The sequence below is a fragment of the Microtus pennsylvanicus genome, chromosome 1 (assembly GCF_037038515.1).
Source record: "Microtus pennsylvanicus isolate mMicPen1 chromosome 1, mMicPen1.hap1, whole genome shotgun sequence".
Taxonomy (NCBI): Eukaryota; Metazoa; Chordata; class Mammalia; order Rodentia; family Cricetidae; genus Microtus; species Microtus pennsylvanicus.
Genome location: NC_134579.1, coordinates 156,529,387 through 156,544,830, shown reverse-complemented (window position 1 = coordinate 156,544,830; position 15,444 = coordinate 156,529,387). Strand labels below are relative to the sequence as shown.

Here is a 15,444-nt window from a genome sequence, read left to right as displayed (position 1 = left end):
TGTATTCACTATAGGTGTTTTGAAAAATTCCTCCCCTATCCTCGATTCACAAGTCCCCTTGCATTTGATATTTAAAGGCAATATTCCTGGAGAGAAGTGAATATATGTCTAATCATCTCACATAGTGAGCAAAGGACAGGTCAAAGCAAGGGCACTTCCAAATTCCAAATTCCTTATATGATAATAAATCCTAATTAAAGAAATGCCACTTCAGTTTTAAGACTCCCTAGAGACCCAAGGAATTCTTTCTCCATTTAGCTGTCACCATTGTTGGTGGTAATCTAATAGTTATCTCAACCTTCATGAGCTTCCTGTTTTTCTCATAAAATAATCGCCATATCAGGGATTTTATGATACTATACTATAGAGATATAAATAACTGTCTACTCATCCAAGGTAGAGAACTGATAATAGACCAAAATTTGGATGCCATCAAAACATAGCAGAGTTCATTGATATATTTATTGGGACTACTCCCAAGAGTACAGGCAGGGCTTACTTACAAGAGCATAAGCATCTCAAAGACGGATTCATCACCAAAGCCTACCCTAACATGGATGGCCAAGCATAAATACTCTAAATATAAAGCAAACCAAAGAGATAAAAAGGTATGAAGAGTATTTTTCTATGTAGCGCAGTTACTCTGAAATCCTTCTTTGCATGTCAACTGACCTGTCCTTCTTCTATGTAGCTCAATTTGTCTGAGAGAATTTCTCAACAGTCTTTTTTTTTCCTATATGCCAAAAGGTGAAAAGCCCAGAGGATCTGGCCAGTTTCTGGAACATCCTGAAAGCATTGATTTGCTTAAATCCTGAGTTTTATGTGCGTCATTGAGGACTGAATGCTTCTTTCTCTTTTTTTAATATTAAAATTTTTTTTTATTTAAAATTTCCTCCCCTTACCAGATCCCCCCTTTACCCTCCCCCTCCTTCCACTCCCCACGCCCAACTCCTCTCCCTCTCCCTCTCCAGTCCAAAGAGCAGTCAGGGTTCCCTGCTCTGTGGGAAGTCCAAGGTCCCCCCCCTCTATGCAGGTCTACGAAGGTGAGCATCCAAACAGGCTAGGCTCCCAGAAAGCCAGTACATGCAGTAGGATCAAAACTCAGTGCCACTGTCCTTGGCTTCCCAGCAGGCCTCATGGTTCACCATAATCATAGCATCCAGTTTTATCCCATGCATTTTCAGTCCCAGTCCAGCTGGCCTTGGTGATTTTAACATCCTGTTTCTTCAAGGTCTTCCACCAAAACTAGAAGGGTTTTCACAGAGGAAATTGCTACACAATATCTGGTACTGCAGACATTGTGCATCAGGCAACTCAGTTAAAATTCATAGTGAATTTAAGATATAGATGATAGCATGATATTTAAAAAGCTTTCAACTTAGGTAGTAAGAAAATTTGGCATATTTATTTACAATGAATAAGGAAATACATAGTCTACAAAATTCTTTTAAGTTCTGAGAGAGACATGTTCATAGGCCTCAGTCTCAGTGCTCTTCTGCATCAGAACCTCTCTACACTCACATGCTGCTATGTCCTTCATCACCCTTTCCCAGCCTAACAGGCCTTTCCCCGAGTCTCTGTAAGCCATGACAGATCTCTTCCCTCAGATACAGGTAGGAAAACATTCCTCACACGATCGTTAATTAGGTATTGTGTTTCTCTTGCTGACTTATATATCAGCCCAAATTGTATGAGAGCCAGCGCTTTTCCACAGATGATTTAGCCACATTTTGATCCATTCCAAATTCCTGAGAACACTTTCAATTTACTAGCCCTTCACAAGATGCCCTCAGTGTTTCCATTTCTTGCAGGAATTTATCTGTATGGTCCTATCTAGCATGTTTATATAATTACCAAAGAAGTTTTTAATTCACTTTCCCAATCAGACAGTATGCTATATCTTCATATCCAGTGATTTTAGCTGAAGATCAGGGGTTTAGCATATTGTAACTAAAGTCAGATAACTTTGTGCCTCTTGTTTCCTTAGATTCTTTCCTTAGCCGAGTTTAACAACTATTCTTTTTTTTCTTTTTTTTATTGATAAAAGGAGAATAAAGAAAAGAAAGAAAAAAAAACAAATTTCCACCTCCTCCCAGCCTCCCATTTCCCTCCCCCTCCTCCCATTCTTCTCCCCCTCCTCCCACCCCTCTCCCTTTCCCCCCACATTTCTCCCCCTCCCTCTCCAGTCCAAAGAGCAGTCAGGGTTCCCTGCCCTGTGGAAAGTCCTAGGTCCTCCCCACTCCGTCCATATCTAGGAAGGTGAACATCCAAACTGGCTAGACTCCCACAAAGCCAGTACATTGCATTGGATCAAAACCGCGTGCCATTGTCCTTGGCGTCTCATCAGCCCTCATTGTTCGTCATGTTCAGAGAGTCCAGTTTTATCCCATGCTTTTTTTGGTAACAGTCCAGCTGGCCTTGGTGAGCTCCCAGTAGTTCAGCTCCACTGTCTCAGTGGGTGGGTGCACCCCTCGTGGTCCCGACTTCTTTGCTCATGTTCTCCCTCCTTCTGCTCCTCCTTGGGACCTTGGGAGCTCTATCCAGTGTTCCAGTGTGGGTCTCTGTCTCTATCTCCATCCATCGCCAGATGAAAGTTCTAGGATGATATGCATGATATTCGTCAGTATTGCCCTAGGATAGGGTCACTTCAATTTCCCGATCCTCAGCTGCCCAAGGAACTAACTGGGGGCCTCAGCTTGGGCACCTGGGAGCCCCTCTAGGGTCAAGTCTCCTGCCCATCCTAAAGTGGGTCCTTTAACTAAGAAATGGGGTTCCGTGCTCCCCTATCCAACCTTCCTTTATCCCGATCCTCCTGTTTCCCCAAGTCCCCCCTCCTTTCATCTACCATTTCTCTCCCCATATCCCCTTACCCCCATCCCACCCCACCCCCAACATCCCACTTTTCTCCCCGGGAATTTTGTCTACTTCCCTTATCCAAGAGGATAACTATATGTTTTTCCTTGGGTTCACCTTCTTACTTAGCTTCTTTAGATTCGCCTATTGTAAAATGGGGCACTGAACTGAACAGAGAATTCTCAACAGAAGAAGTTCAAATGGCCAAAAGACACTTAAGGTCGTGCTCAATCTCCTTGGCAATCAGGGAAATGCAAATCAAAACAACTTTGAGATATCATCTTACACCTGTCAGAATGGCTAAAGTCAAAAACACCAAGGATAGCCTTTGCTGGAGAGGCTGTGGAGGAAGGGGTACCCTCATCCATTGCTGGTGGGAATGCAATCTTGTGCAACCACTGTGGAAGTCAGTGTTTCGGTTTCTCAGGAAATTCGGGATCAACCTACCCCTGGACCCAGCAATACCACTCTTGGGAATTTACCCAAGAGATGCTCTATCATATGTCAAAAGCATTTGTTCAACTATGTTCATAGCAGTATTATTTGTAATAGCCAGAACCTGGAAACAACCTAGATGTCCTTCAATGGAAGAATGGATGAAGAAAGTATGGAATATATACACATTAGAGTACTACGCTGCGGTAAAAAACAATGACTTCTCGAATTTTGCATGCAAATGGATGGAAATAGAAAACACTATCCTGAGTGAGGTAACCCAGACCCAAAAAGATGAACATGGGATGTACTCACTCATAATTGGTTTCTAGCCATAAATAGGGGTCAACTATTCTTTTTCTGAAATAAGTCATGACCCTGAGAACAATAGTTCTCTATATTCCCAATTGGTTCCTGTGAATAACTGACTTTTGGTTATATCTGGGTACCAGTATTTACAGGTGAGTCAGAAGTTATTTTATTTCAAACTTTTCTCTTGGGCTAAAACCCCCTAATGTGGTTAGTTAGTGGACAGACAGCATATATAAACCAATAAATTTGTATTTCTTAATTAATTGTTGAACAATGAATAATCTTACATTCCTCTTAAAATAGAGTTGTAGAATTCAATGGCATCCACTCTGTGTTTTTAGATTGAGAACATAGCACATGCTTTTGTAGCACTTAATAGATATATTTGGCTTAAATTTTAGAAATGTTTCATATGTCAATTCTTCTAGGATAGGGCACTATTCACAATTCTTGTCATTGCTTGGGCAAAAAAATAACGTCTATTATAATTCTAAATCAGCACTTGTGATAAGTGTGCATTAGGTTTTACAAAGACCAAATAAAATTCCCATTGAAGATTATGAGATTGATCCTCTTTTATAACTGATACTTCATTAGATATCCAATAATTCCCGAGTGACTACTTTTTTCTGCATGGTGATTAAAATGTTCCACACAGGTTTCATAAAATTATCAACTTAATCGTTGGGTAGAATGACTTTTGTTAGACTGGAGTCTTGTGAACCACTCATACTTCTACACTAATCTCTTATATGACAGATGTTGATATTTTGAACAATTTCCATATGAAATGTTTTTGCCTTTAAAGAAAGTGAAATAATAAGTACCTTGCCAAGAATGATGTTTCTTTGGAGACTCTCACAATAAACTTATAATTTCTTTTGGTAATTATCCAGTCAAAAGTTTCAGAACTTTTTGGCAACTAATGCCAGTGGAGACTCAACTACTGCAAGTGGAACCAAAATTGAAGTTCAGCAGGGAACTGAAATCACAGAGCCACAGAACTTTGTCCCAGATTTCACTCTCCCTCCCAGTGCTGCCTGTGGCACAGTGACATTCTGTACATGAGCCTATTATACCACAGAGGAGGGACTCAGATGACTGTTTTTTATTCTAGGAAGGAATGTGTACAGTTAGATTAAACAAATACAGGGACAGTGAAGGAATAAACTTGGTGTTATGTTTTACTGACTTTGGTCATGTGAGTCAACGATATTTACTCCAGGTCTTCATATTTCTCACAGAAATAATGTGGGCATACAGGATATTACATTCATGCCCTTGCTTTCAAATACATCCACTTATTATAGATCAGGTAATTCTTTCTAGAATTTCACCTTGTGAGAGAAACAATCTGCAGTCTGCTGGGTTTATAAATGACAGTAAGATAATAGCCTTCTTACACAGGCACTCACATCTAGCTTTCTCTTTTCTTCAGCAGTGTGTTAGTTTCTATGCCATGCTATCTCATTACAAATTGGTTGTCATGTTGTAGATATGAAAGTCAAAGGGCAGTGATTCATTTCATAGTTATAACTGGGGTTTCTTTTTTGGAATCAAAACATAAATATATTTTATTCTTATTGAATGTGTGCTGGGACACTATCATATATACTTGAACAATATATATTTTTACAGTATAAAATCATTTAGGGTACAATGGCATTTTATGAGAAAAAGTAATTGCATGTTGAGTGTTTGTGTTTGGTATTTTGCCTGTGGTAGTATTCTTAAATTCAGACATAGGATGTCTATCCTTATGCAGAGCCTTATGTTCATTCGTTTCATGACTCCTCATTGTTTCCTGGTGGCCTAAATCACACTAAGGTGGATTCTTAGTGGTCAGAGAGCACATGTTAAACCAGTAATTTTTATTTCTTCATTAATTTTTGAACAATGAATAATTTTACTTTTCTCATTAAATATAATTATAGAATTCAATGGCATCCATTCAGTGCTTTTAGATTGAGACATAGCAGTTGTTTATGTAGGATATATTTGACTTTAAGTTTAGAAATGCTACATATGTAAATTTTTCTAGGATAAGGCACTATTCCCATCTCTCGCTGGCAATCCAAGTTCTGTGTCTCAAAGTTTAAAACAGCCAAATGTTCAGTCTGCATTTTTGGTCTGACTCCAATGTAAACTGTACTCACTGGGTCTAGAACTTTGGGGAGCAAGTCCATGAAGACTCTAGTAATCACCATCACCACAATCTTCCTTCCATTTTCAGCCTGTAGCATGCATGATAGTATGAGGAAGTCAGGAACATTGGTTAGGGGGCCCTTTCCTCAGCCTGCAGCATGTTGGAATGATCAAGTAAGGAGCATAGGTTATCATTCTGATTCTTCTGTGAGAGCATTCACAGTTATGATGTCATCAGGGCTGGTACCCTTCTGCTGGATACACCAAACCAGCCATATTTCTTGATCCACATCCTGTAAAAAATACAGACATGCTCTTGACCACAAAGTAAAACAGGATTGAGTCCTCTCCAGAGTTCAGTTCAAGGGTCCCTCCACCTCACTTTAGCAAAGGTCACCTTGGTGTCATCATGCAAAAATTTGTCTGTGGTAGGTTGCTCGTGTTAATCCATATTCAAGAAATTTAGAGTAAATATGCATGGATTAAGGCATTATGTTCATTTAAGGAATAATTTTCATTTTTATCTTTTCAAATTGTGTTTTTAAGGATGCTCCACTTTTTTGTCTTTGAGGATTATAATAAACACGTTGGGATAAAAATTGCTGCATGCTTTAATAACATATCAAAACCCATTGTACATCTTTATGATTTTGGGGGTTCCCATGGATGAGAAGCATTTTAAGCAATGATTTTTTTATATGCTTAGTGGCTTCTCCAGTTTGTGAAGTGGTCATCAAGAACCTGTCATATGCATATATCTTAATTTTCCAAACTTTGCAATGTGAATAACATCAACTTGCCATAAATGCTAAAAGTAGTCATCAGGGATTTCCTAAAAGATTCAGTACAGGTAAATACTGTGGGCATACATCACATTGGTTAACAAATTGGTGAGCTCATTCTTACCTTAATTTAAATTGTTTTCTTAAACGTATACTATTTTGATAATTCAGAGCATGTGATAGCTGAGCAAACTAAACCTGAGATGAAAAGACTACTTTTGTAATATATCAGTGAAAGAATTACCTTCAGTCAGTGAATTAGGAAGATTGGAATTCTGTCTAATACGCCCTTCAAAACATGGCAACTTTCTTTGTTGTATGGCATTTTGAATTTGTTATAATAGCACTTTAGCTTGTTTATTGCTAGTCCCAATACATGGGATGGTTTCTAGGACTTGAAAACCATTAAAAATATACTGACTGTCAGTATACCGATTAAGTACAAACTCTATCTGCATGAGTACCCGTCAGGGAGCGTCTATAAGCTATCTAGTTGATTTTGAACTGTGGTTCCCTTTAAGAATTTCACTTAGTGGCTCAAGTTCTCCTGTAGGATATTTTAAATAAAGTCTTAACCATGAATGCTTTCTTAAAAGTTTTTAAGCTATCTTTATAATCCAAGTTACAAGTCTGCACATTTACATTTTCACAGACACTTGTCTGGACTAGGAGCTGCAGTTTTCTGAGGCTACTTTTTTGCAACCTGGTTGTCAGGCTGAGAACCAGGATCTGGGCTTGCAGCTGAAGCTGGGCTGCATGTAGGGACGCAATTCATGCTCTCCCCTGCTTGGCTGTGTCCCACCGGGGTTCTTGGGACCAGAAGGCAAGTCCCATCCCATGGCAGAATTTCTACTGCATCCAGTTCCACCCCAGAATCACCTTTTCAGAAATGGAGGCTCATCAGCATTTCTTTCCCTTTTAGCTTTGACTCCAGCATTGAAATACAAAAAGTTCATTTGACTCCTTCTCTAGAGGAACATTTAGCTCATGACATAGAGGAGATACCATTCTCTGAAGACTGGCAGGGACACTGGCAAAACAAGCCTAAGATATAGACTTGTAACTGTGACCCAAATAAGGATTTTGCAACTTCACATTATATGGCAATGTCAGCTGTGAATTTGGGAGTCAAGAAGTTTTGTGAAAAGTTTTCTAGTTGTTGGAGGAGGGGCCACTTGTTTGTTTTCCAGCTGTGATACTCTAGAAATAATCGCTCAGCAACCATATTATTTAAAACACTGCTTAGCCCATTAGCTCTAGCTTCTTATTGGCTAACTCTTACATCTTAATTTAATCCATCTCCAATAATCTGTGTGTCACCACAAGGCTGTTGCTTACTGGGTAATGATCTGGTGTCAGTGTCTGGCAGGGCTACATGACTTCTCTCTGCCTCTGCCTCCTTTTTCCCAATATTCATCTTAGTTCTCCTCACCTACCTCTATTCCCTGTGAAGGCCCAAGACAGTTTCTTTATTCATTAACCAATAAAAGAAACACATAGACAGAAGGACCTCCCACACCACCTCTTTCTAGTTTCCAGAACGAAATAAGTTGTCTTCACTATATACACAAAGAGACATACTGAGGAGCTTCTTGCTTCCTCATGATTTCTGATGGGAGGCACACATTTTTTTGACATCATGGAGAATATAAAGGTCTGATAATTGAATGTTTTACAAAAACATCCATGTGTCTCATGGGACTCAAGGCTATTGTATGTATCATTCTTACAAAAATTGTTAGTTATTAATTTTCATAATCCATGATTGCCCAATTTTAGACTCTACAGGAGAACAAAATTAGTCAAAAAAATCAGTGGTTATCTTCTGAAGTACGAATGAAGGAAAAAATTGCTCTCATAATCTGCACTAGAAGTTACTGTGCTCTTTCATCAATGGGAAAAGACATTTCTTTTGTATGCCAATAACAAGCTGTTTTCATTACTCTGGCTTTATAATTGAACTTGATCTCAGGGATGGTGATGCTTCCAGAAGTTATTTTATTGTACTGGATTGTTTGTCTATCCTGTTTTTTTTTTTTGGTGTTGTTGTTTGTTTCCTCGCTTTTCCCAATGAAGTTGCATATTATTCTTTCAAGGTCTATGAAGAATTGTGTTGGGATTTTGAAGGGGATTACATTGACTCTATAGATTACTTTTGGGAGGATTGACATTATTATTATGTTCATCCCACCTATCCAAGAGCACGAGAGAATTTTCCCCTTTCTGGTATCTTCTTCAATTTCTTTTTTGAAGGACAAAGTTCTTGTCAGATATGTCTTTCACTTACTTAGTTAGTGTTACCCCAAGATATTTTATGTTATTTGTGGCTATTGTGAAGTGTGATGTTTTTTTGAATTCTTTCTTGGCTTCTTTATCATTTGTATAAGGAGGACTACTAATTTTTTTGAGTTGATCTTGTATCAGTAATGTATACCACATTACTTAATGTTTTTATCAGTTGTAGGTATTCCCTAGTAGAATTTAGTTTCATGTGGAAAAATAAATAATCCAAAATAGCTCTCTTCACTCACCCATCTCATACCTAGGTTTCCGTTCTCACTAGGGCCCTTTTACCTCTGAGATAGATATACACTTCCACTATCCTTATCACCCTTCAATAAATAATTATTATTTCCATTTTCACCAGGGCCCGTTTACCTCTGAGATAGATATACACTTCTACTACCCTTATCACCCTTCATTAAATAACCATCAGAGCTTTTTAGAAAAGAACTCATGAGTAGAAGTCATTGTTCTGAACTCATTTTTTGTTTGGATAAACAAATTTCTGAGAAGAAAGGTTAAGAATAGCAAGATGCCTATTTTTTGTTTATTTAGAATATTTATATTTTTTTAAGATCAAATCATAATTACAATTCCCTTTCATCATTCCAACCTCTATATTTTCCTATATAACACTATTTGTTCAACTTTAAATGAATTACCTCTTCGTTCAATAGTTGTTATGTTTTACATATACCCATATACATTACATAATACAAGCTGACAACTGCCTTTATGACCTGTGTCCTAAAGATGTTACTGAAAAGTCTCTGAATTTGACTTTGATTGTCTCCTAAGGCATTCTTTTTTCAAGGTTGCTACTAATCTATACACAGGCTGCAAACCCTGGCCCATGCCACATAAGACCATAAATAGTACACAGAATGCACCTCAGTTTTTCTGTGAGTCATGTTAGTTTGAAGGGAGCTCATCAAAGAATCTCAAAGTAGGAACCTAGGCCCAAGAACTAAAGCAGAGACCATAGGGAAATGCTGATCACTGACTTCCTCTAACTGCTTTATTCGAATCACTTTTTAAAAATATTATTAGTAGCCACATGCCCAGGGTTAGCACTGACAGCAGTATGCTTAGCCATTTCACATGAATGATCATCAGTCAGGAATATGGGGTGGTTTCATTTTCTCTATTGAGGTTCCTTCCTCTCAGATACTCAGTTGACAAAAAAAATATTCAACACAATTGATTACTTATGTACTTGACTCACAGTCACATTGTTATTTAACCAATAAGCTTTACTTGCTCACATGTCTAATAGTTTTATTATCTCATGCTGAAATTAATATGAAGAAAAGCACTGCAATGTTTTGTAATTTTATTCAATTTTAGAATGTAGTTTACACACCAACGACAGTTTTGCATCTTCACTCTCTTTCAATTCCCTCCAACCACCTCATTTCTATTCCCCATAAGCTCCTTCATCGTCGTTCAGAAAGGCTAAGGCCTCCCATGGCAGTCTACAATGCATGGTATATAAAGTTGAGGCAGAAACCAAACTTCTCACCCCCTGCATAAATGCTGAGTGTGATCCTATCATAAGGAACTAGATCCAAACGTCAGCTTCTTTGTCTGGGACAGGTCCTGGTGCCACTGTTATGGGACCCACAAACAAACAAGGCTACACATCTGATACCCACATTTAGGAGGTTTAAGTCAGTCCCATCCAACTCTCTAACTTTCAGTCTCTTAGTCCTCATTAACTTGGGTCAGCTGTCTTGGTAGCATTGTCTGTCATGATCTAGAACCCCATGGCTCATAAAATTTCTCATTCCTCTCTTCAACAAGATGGAATTCTACAGCTGGTCTAAGGGCATGCATGTTGATTTCTGAATCTGATTTGGTCAGTTACTGGCTGAAGGGTCCATGATGATAATTAGGGTAAGTTAAAAAATGGAGTATTCCTTGCTTTTATCAAACAATGGCAGGTATGGGTGAATGGACCATGTGGGATCAGATTTTCAAGAAGGAGTAAGGACAAAGAGAGAGAACAATGAAAGAGATATATGGATAGAGGGGGAATTATGAGATTGGACCGAATCCTGGTTCCTGAGAACGTCCCTAGAACCCATAATGATGACCCCAGCTAAGACTCCTATCAATAAAGGAGAGGGTACCTGTACTGCTCTTTGCCTTTAAACATTATAACTTTTTAAAATTTGATCAGTCTTAAAAATTGCAACATTCTAAAATTACAAATTCTCTTTAAATCTCAATGTTTCTCTAAATGTCCAAGGCTTCCAATTCTATGGTCAGTAAAATTAAAAAGATACACATTTTTGTATGTGAGGATGCACATACACTCTCTCTATACACCAAGATTTAGTTGCTTTCCATGACCCTTTTATGCCTTAAAAATCAGCAGAATATGAGAGACTCAAAGAGTACCAGATGTATCTAGCAGCATAGGATATAGATGTTTCCCATTTTGCAACAGAGCTTCTAGATGTTGACCTTTTATAATTCTTATAGAAACTTTCTTTCCTATGAATCTCTTTTTAATCACTGCACTTTAATTTCATAGCCCCAGCTAACTAAGTGAGCAAAACAAAGATTTTACTTCAATGTGAAAATGTCTTATACATATAAACTAGTACTTCATCTCTATATGTCCAGAACAACAGATTACAATTACAAACAATGTAGGAATAAGCATAATAGCTCTGCTACTCTTTTAAATTTTATAATTCAGGCCTCATCAATCTGCACTTTTACTTGCACTATCTTCCAAGTTCCCACAAAAGCTAATTACCTTCCAAACAGTTAATAACTTTTCCAGCCAAAAGTTCCATAACATTTTAATTATATGCATATAGTGGGACAATTATGGTTTGTACAATTTTTGTATTACATGTTTCTCTTTGCATTCCAAGTGATTTAGAGCACATTCCCTACAAATGATCAGAGAATATCAGATTCTTCCCTAACTCTCATATCACATATTCTATTTATTTTAGTTTATTTTTTAACTAAATATTTTACCTCCTCCTGTTCTCCCATTTCCCTCCCCCTCCCACCATTCCCCCTGCTCCTCCCTCTCCAGTCCCAAGAGCAGTCAGGGTTCCCTGCCCTGTGGGAAGTCCAACGTCCTCCCCCCTCCATCCAGGTCTAGGAAGGTGAGCATCCAAACAGGCTAGGTTGCCACAAAGCCAGTACACGTAGTAGAATCGAAACCCAGTGCCATTGTCCTTGGCTTCTCAGTCAGCCCTCCTCGTCTGCCACATTCAGAGAGTCCGGTTTGATCACATGCTCCATCATTCCTAGTCCAGCTGGCCTTGGTCAGCTCCCATTAGGTCAGCCCCACCGTCTCAGTGGGTGGGTGCACCCCTCGTAGTCCTGACATCCTTGCCCATGTTCTCTGTCCTGTTCCTCATTTGGACCTTGGGAGCTCAGTCTAGTGCTCCAATGTGGGTCTCTGTCTCTATCTCCATCCATCGCCAGATGAAGGTTCCTTCCTTATGGAACTCCTCAGCACTCTCACATATTCTTTAACTTGACTCATATCTTCTCTGGACCTTCTTTTTTGTATACCTATTATTCATTACCAAAAAGGGATTCTTTATCTTAAAACTAATGTATTCATAATGACTTGTAGTTAGTTGTATCAAGAGTCAATATTTAAGAATTTTATTTGATTCAACCAATTTCCTTCATGTTAAGGTATCCATAGAATTTTTACACCAATACTCATGTTATTTGTCATATCAATGCTTCATCTATCTGTACAAGGGTAATGCTATGCAGTGTAGAAAAGTGTTAGCAGTTTTGAAAATATACAACTTTGCCTAAAGATTTAAGATTGTTGTGATTTTGAGAATAGTACTACCTTTGAGTGATTGCTAATGATTTATCTATATGGCTTCTTTCTTCTGAAGATTGTAACTATTTTTGGCATCGTTTATGGACTGATTGATTTTTATCTTGTAGCCTTTCAGTAGATCTGGCTTAAAAAGGTAAAAGCCTTGAGTAAAAATAACATTATTTAGTACTTGGGGAAAAGAATACAGTATGAACATTACAATGGGAACTTATTCCTTAGGCCTAGGATTCTTAATATCAAAGAAATGGGGATAGTCAATGTATATACAAGAATTTGGCTACTTCTAACTTAATGTCCCATAGAAAAGACAGTGGCATACAAAAAAATTGTTAAAAATTTTTGCTGAATTAAATATATTAAGTTTGTTTCCTCTTGTATTCAAACATTTTGTTTATTTATTCCATGGACTGGCACTGCCTTTGTCTTCCAATGATATTATTCACACAAAATAAGATAGAAAATTGAAAGCATAATCTGTGTATAAGACATAAAAATAACCATGAAAAAATCCAGAAACGTTACTTCCTAATAACAGCCATCTCTTAACTTACACTGTGTTTGCTTCCATCAGACTCAACTTTGCTTAGTTAATTTTTTCAAACACACTGTGAGAATTAAACCTGAAGAACTGATATGAAATAGATTAATTTTCTTCAGTTACTAGTATATAAGAAAACATGAAAATCATTTATCCTAGATGATGGAGGCAACCTTCTTAATTCATGTCTTCTGTTGTTCAGATTAGGAGCACTTTCAGCAAAAACCAAATACTTCTGAGGTATTACCTAAGAGAGATAAGAGGACTCTTTCATCAATTTCATGCTGATAATCTGGTGTACATAAGTGATTAAATAAATAAATAAGATGAAAAATAAATTATCCATAAAATCAATAAAGTAATTATTGGGGTTTGATATTTCTTATCCAGAATAAGCAGAATCTGAGCACAATGAAGTCATGACTCACAAGAAAAGGGCACAAAGTGGGAAAACACATAGAAATGAAGTCTGTGATAATAACCAACCACCCATTGGAATTATATAAGAAAGCAATGAAACCTTGTAAAATAGAAGAGAGGGTATAAAAAGCTACAAAAGTGGACACAAGAACCAGAATGTTCTGGGTGGCTCTGGACTCAGGAGAGGTTCTGAGGGAAACTTGATTTCTCAGGATGTACTGAATTTGCTGTTTGTGCCTGTAAAGAAAGGCAATCATGAAGCCACTGGACCAGATGATGAGTATAGAAAGCAGGACTTCAGGGAATACCAATAATGCTGTGTACAACAAGTCTACAATTTTGTCACGACCCAAAGTGGAACAGATTATAAAATCTCTTTTCTCTGTTGTATTTTTCTGACCTTTTTTGATATGAACAAACACAGGGAAAATTAAATGTATGATACTGTACAGGACCCAGCAGAGAGAAATAGAGAAGCCAATGTAATTTGAAGATTTGAATTTAATATTTTTCCAAAAGGAATTCAGGGGACTGATGGTGATGGCCTGGTAGACACTCAAGAGGCAGGTAGTTCCCATAGACATGCTTCTTCCAAGTCTTTGAATATATAAGAAAAGTTTGCACATAAAATCATTGAAAAATTGTTTCACCCCAAAAGCTGCTATTGTATGGGGCACCCCTTTAGAGAGAATGATCAAAAAGTTGGCTGTGATTAAATGTGTGAGGATCAAGTCGATGGGCTTCAATGTGTGATCTTTATAGTAAATAATTAAATACTTGGAAAGAAGGGAGACATTTCCCAGAATCCCAACAGTACTTTGTGTTAAGAATATTACTCTTAATGCAAAATTCCTCAAGTCCATTTTGTCCTTTAATAACGTTTTCATAAATGTATAGCAACAATTGCATCTCTGAGCAAAATGATGAAATCAAGATTTTCGTGCCTAGGAAGTCAATACGGAAGAACATCTTGAGTACAGGAAAAGAAAACTATTAACAATAAATGAAAGTCATTAACAAAATATTTCCAAAAATGTCATATATTTTGGTAAAAAAAAATCTGTCATAACTACTGCTATCATCTGTGAAGGTAGAGATTTCTAAGGTAAATACCCAGATATGTTTCTGAGAATATTCAGCAATTAAAATAAAAATTATTACCATGAAAAATCAATGATTTTCCTCTGAAAATGAAGAGAACATTAAATTGTCCATTTTTTGGAAAAAAATTGAGAACCGCTTATATTAGAAGAGATTTTCATCAATATTTTTGTGAGGAAACAACCCCAATCTCACAAGATTTCTCATCTAAAGATTAAATATAAATAAAGAATATGTTATAAGAATAATGTATATATTTAACAGTGTTTCAGTAACATAATTATTGCTAGCATAAAACATACTGATCATAAGATTCGAATATCAAATTGGATGATGTTATGTTAAAATTCAGTTCTAATTCATTTTCTCCTTCACACTCTCACATGCAAGCAATATGTACAAATAAATATTTTAAAAGAAATTTTCACTGAATGAAATGTAGGTTGGAAGAAAGGTACCTTGAATGGGTTTGAAGGGCTGCTGGGATTTTTCTATGATTGATGTTATTCAACCACAGACCTATGTCATAAAGCCAACAATGAAATACACATGAAGATTAATGATGATGACAAAATTAAACAACATGGTTTTCAATGAATCATTTATAAAATGCTGGTAAATTTTTAACTTTTTGATTTTTGGTCTCCATTAGATAAATAAACAGGTACAAAGAATGACATTCATCAGAATATACAATCTTACATGAGGCAGTTGAAAGTCTTAAATATTTGCCATCATTG

At 37.2% G+C, this 15,444-nt stretch overlaps 2 protein-coding genes across 2 annotated transcripts in view; both read right to left on the bottom strand.

The window, feature by feature from the left end:
- The window catches only part of LOC142832944 (uncharacterized), a 776,034-nt gene that overhangs the window by 258,589 nt on the left and 502,001 nt on the right, over positions 1-15,444 (bottom strand). The gene's annotated exons all lie outside the window — the stretch shown is intronic.
- LOC142837690 (vomeronasal type-1 receptor 4-like) lies at positions 13,546-14,466 on the bottom strand. The gene has a single exon (XM_075952947.1). It carries the CDS (start codon positions 14,464-14,466, stop codon positions 13,546-13,548), a length of 921 nt encoding a protein of 306 aa, XP_075809062.1.

Excerpts from the sequence above, each read along its gene's own strand:
- LOC142837690 (XM_075952947.1), bottom strand. The coding sequence starts at position 14,466 with ATGGACTTGAGGAATTTTGCATTAAGAGTAATATTCTTAACACAAAGT.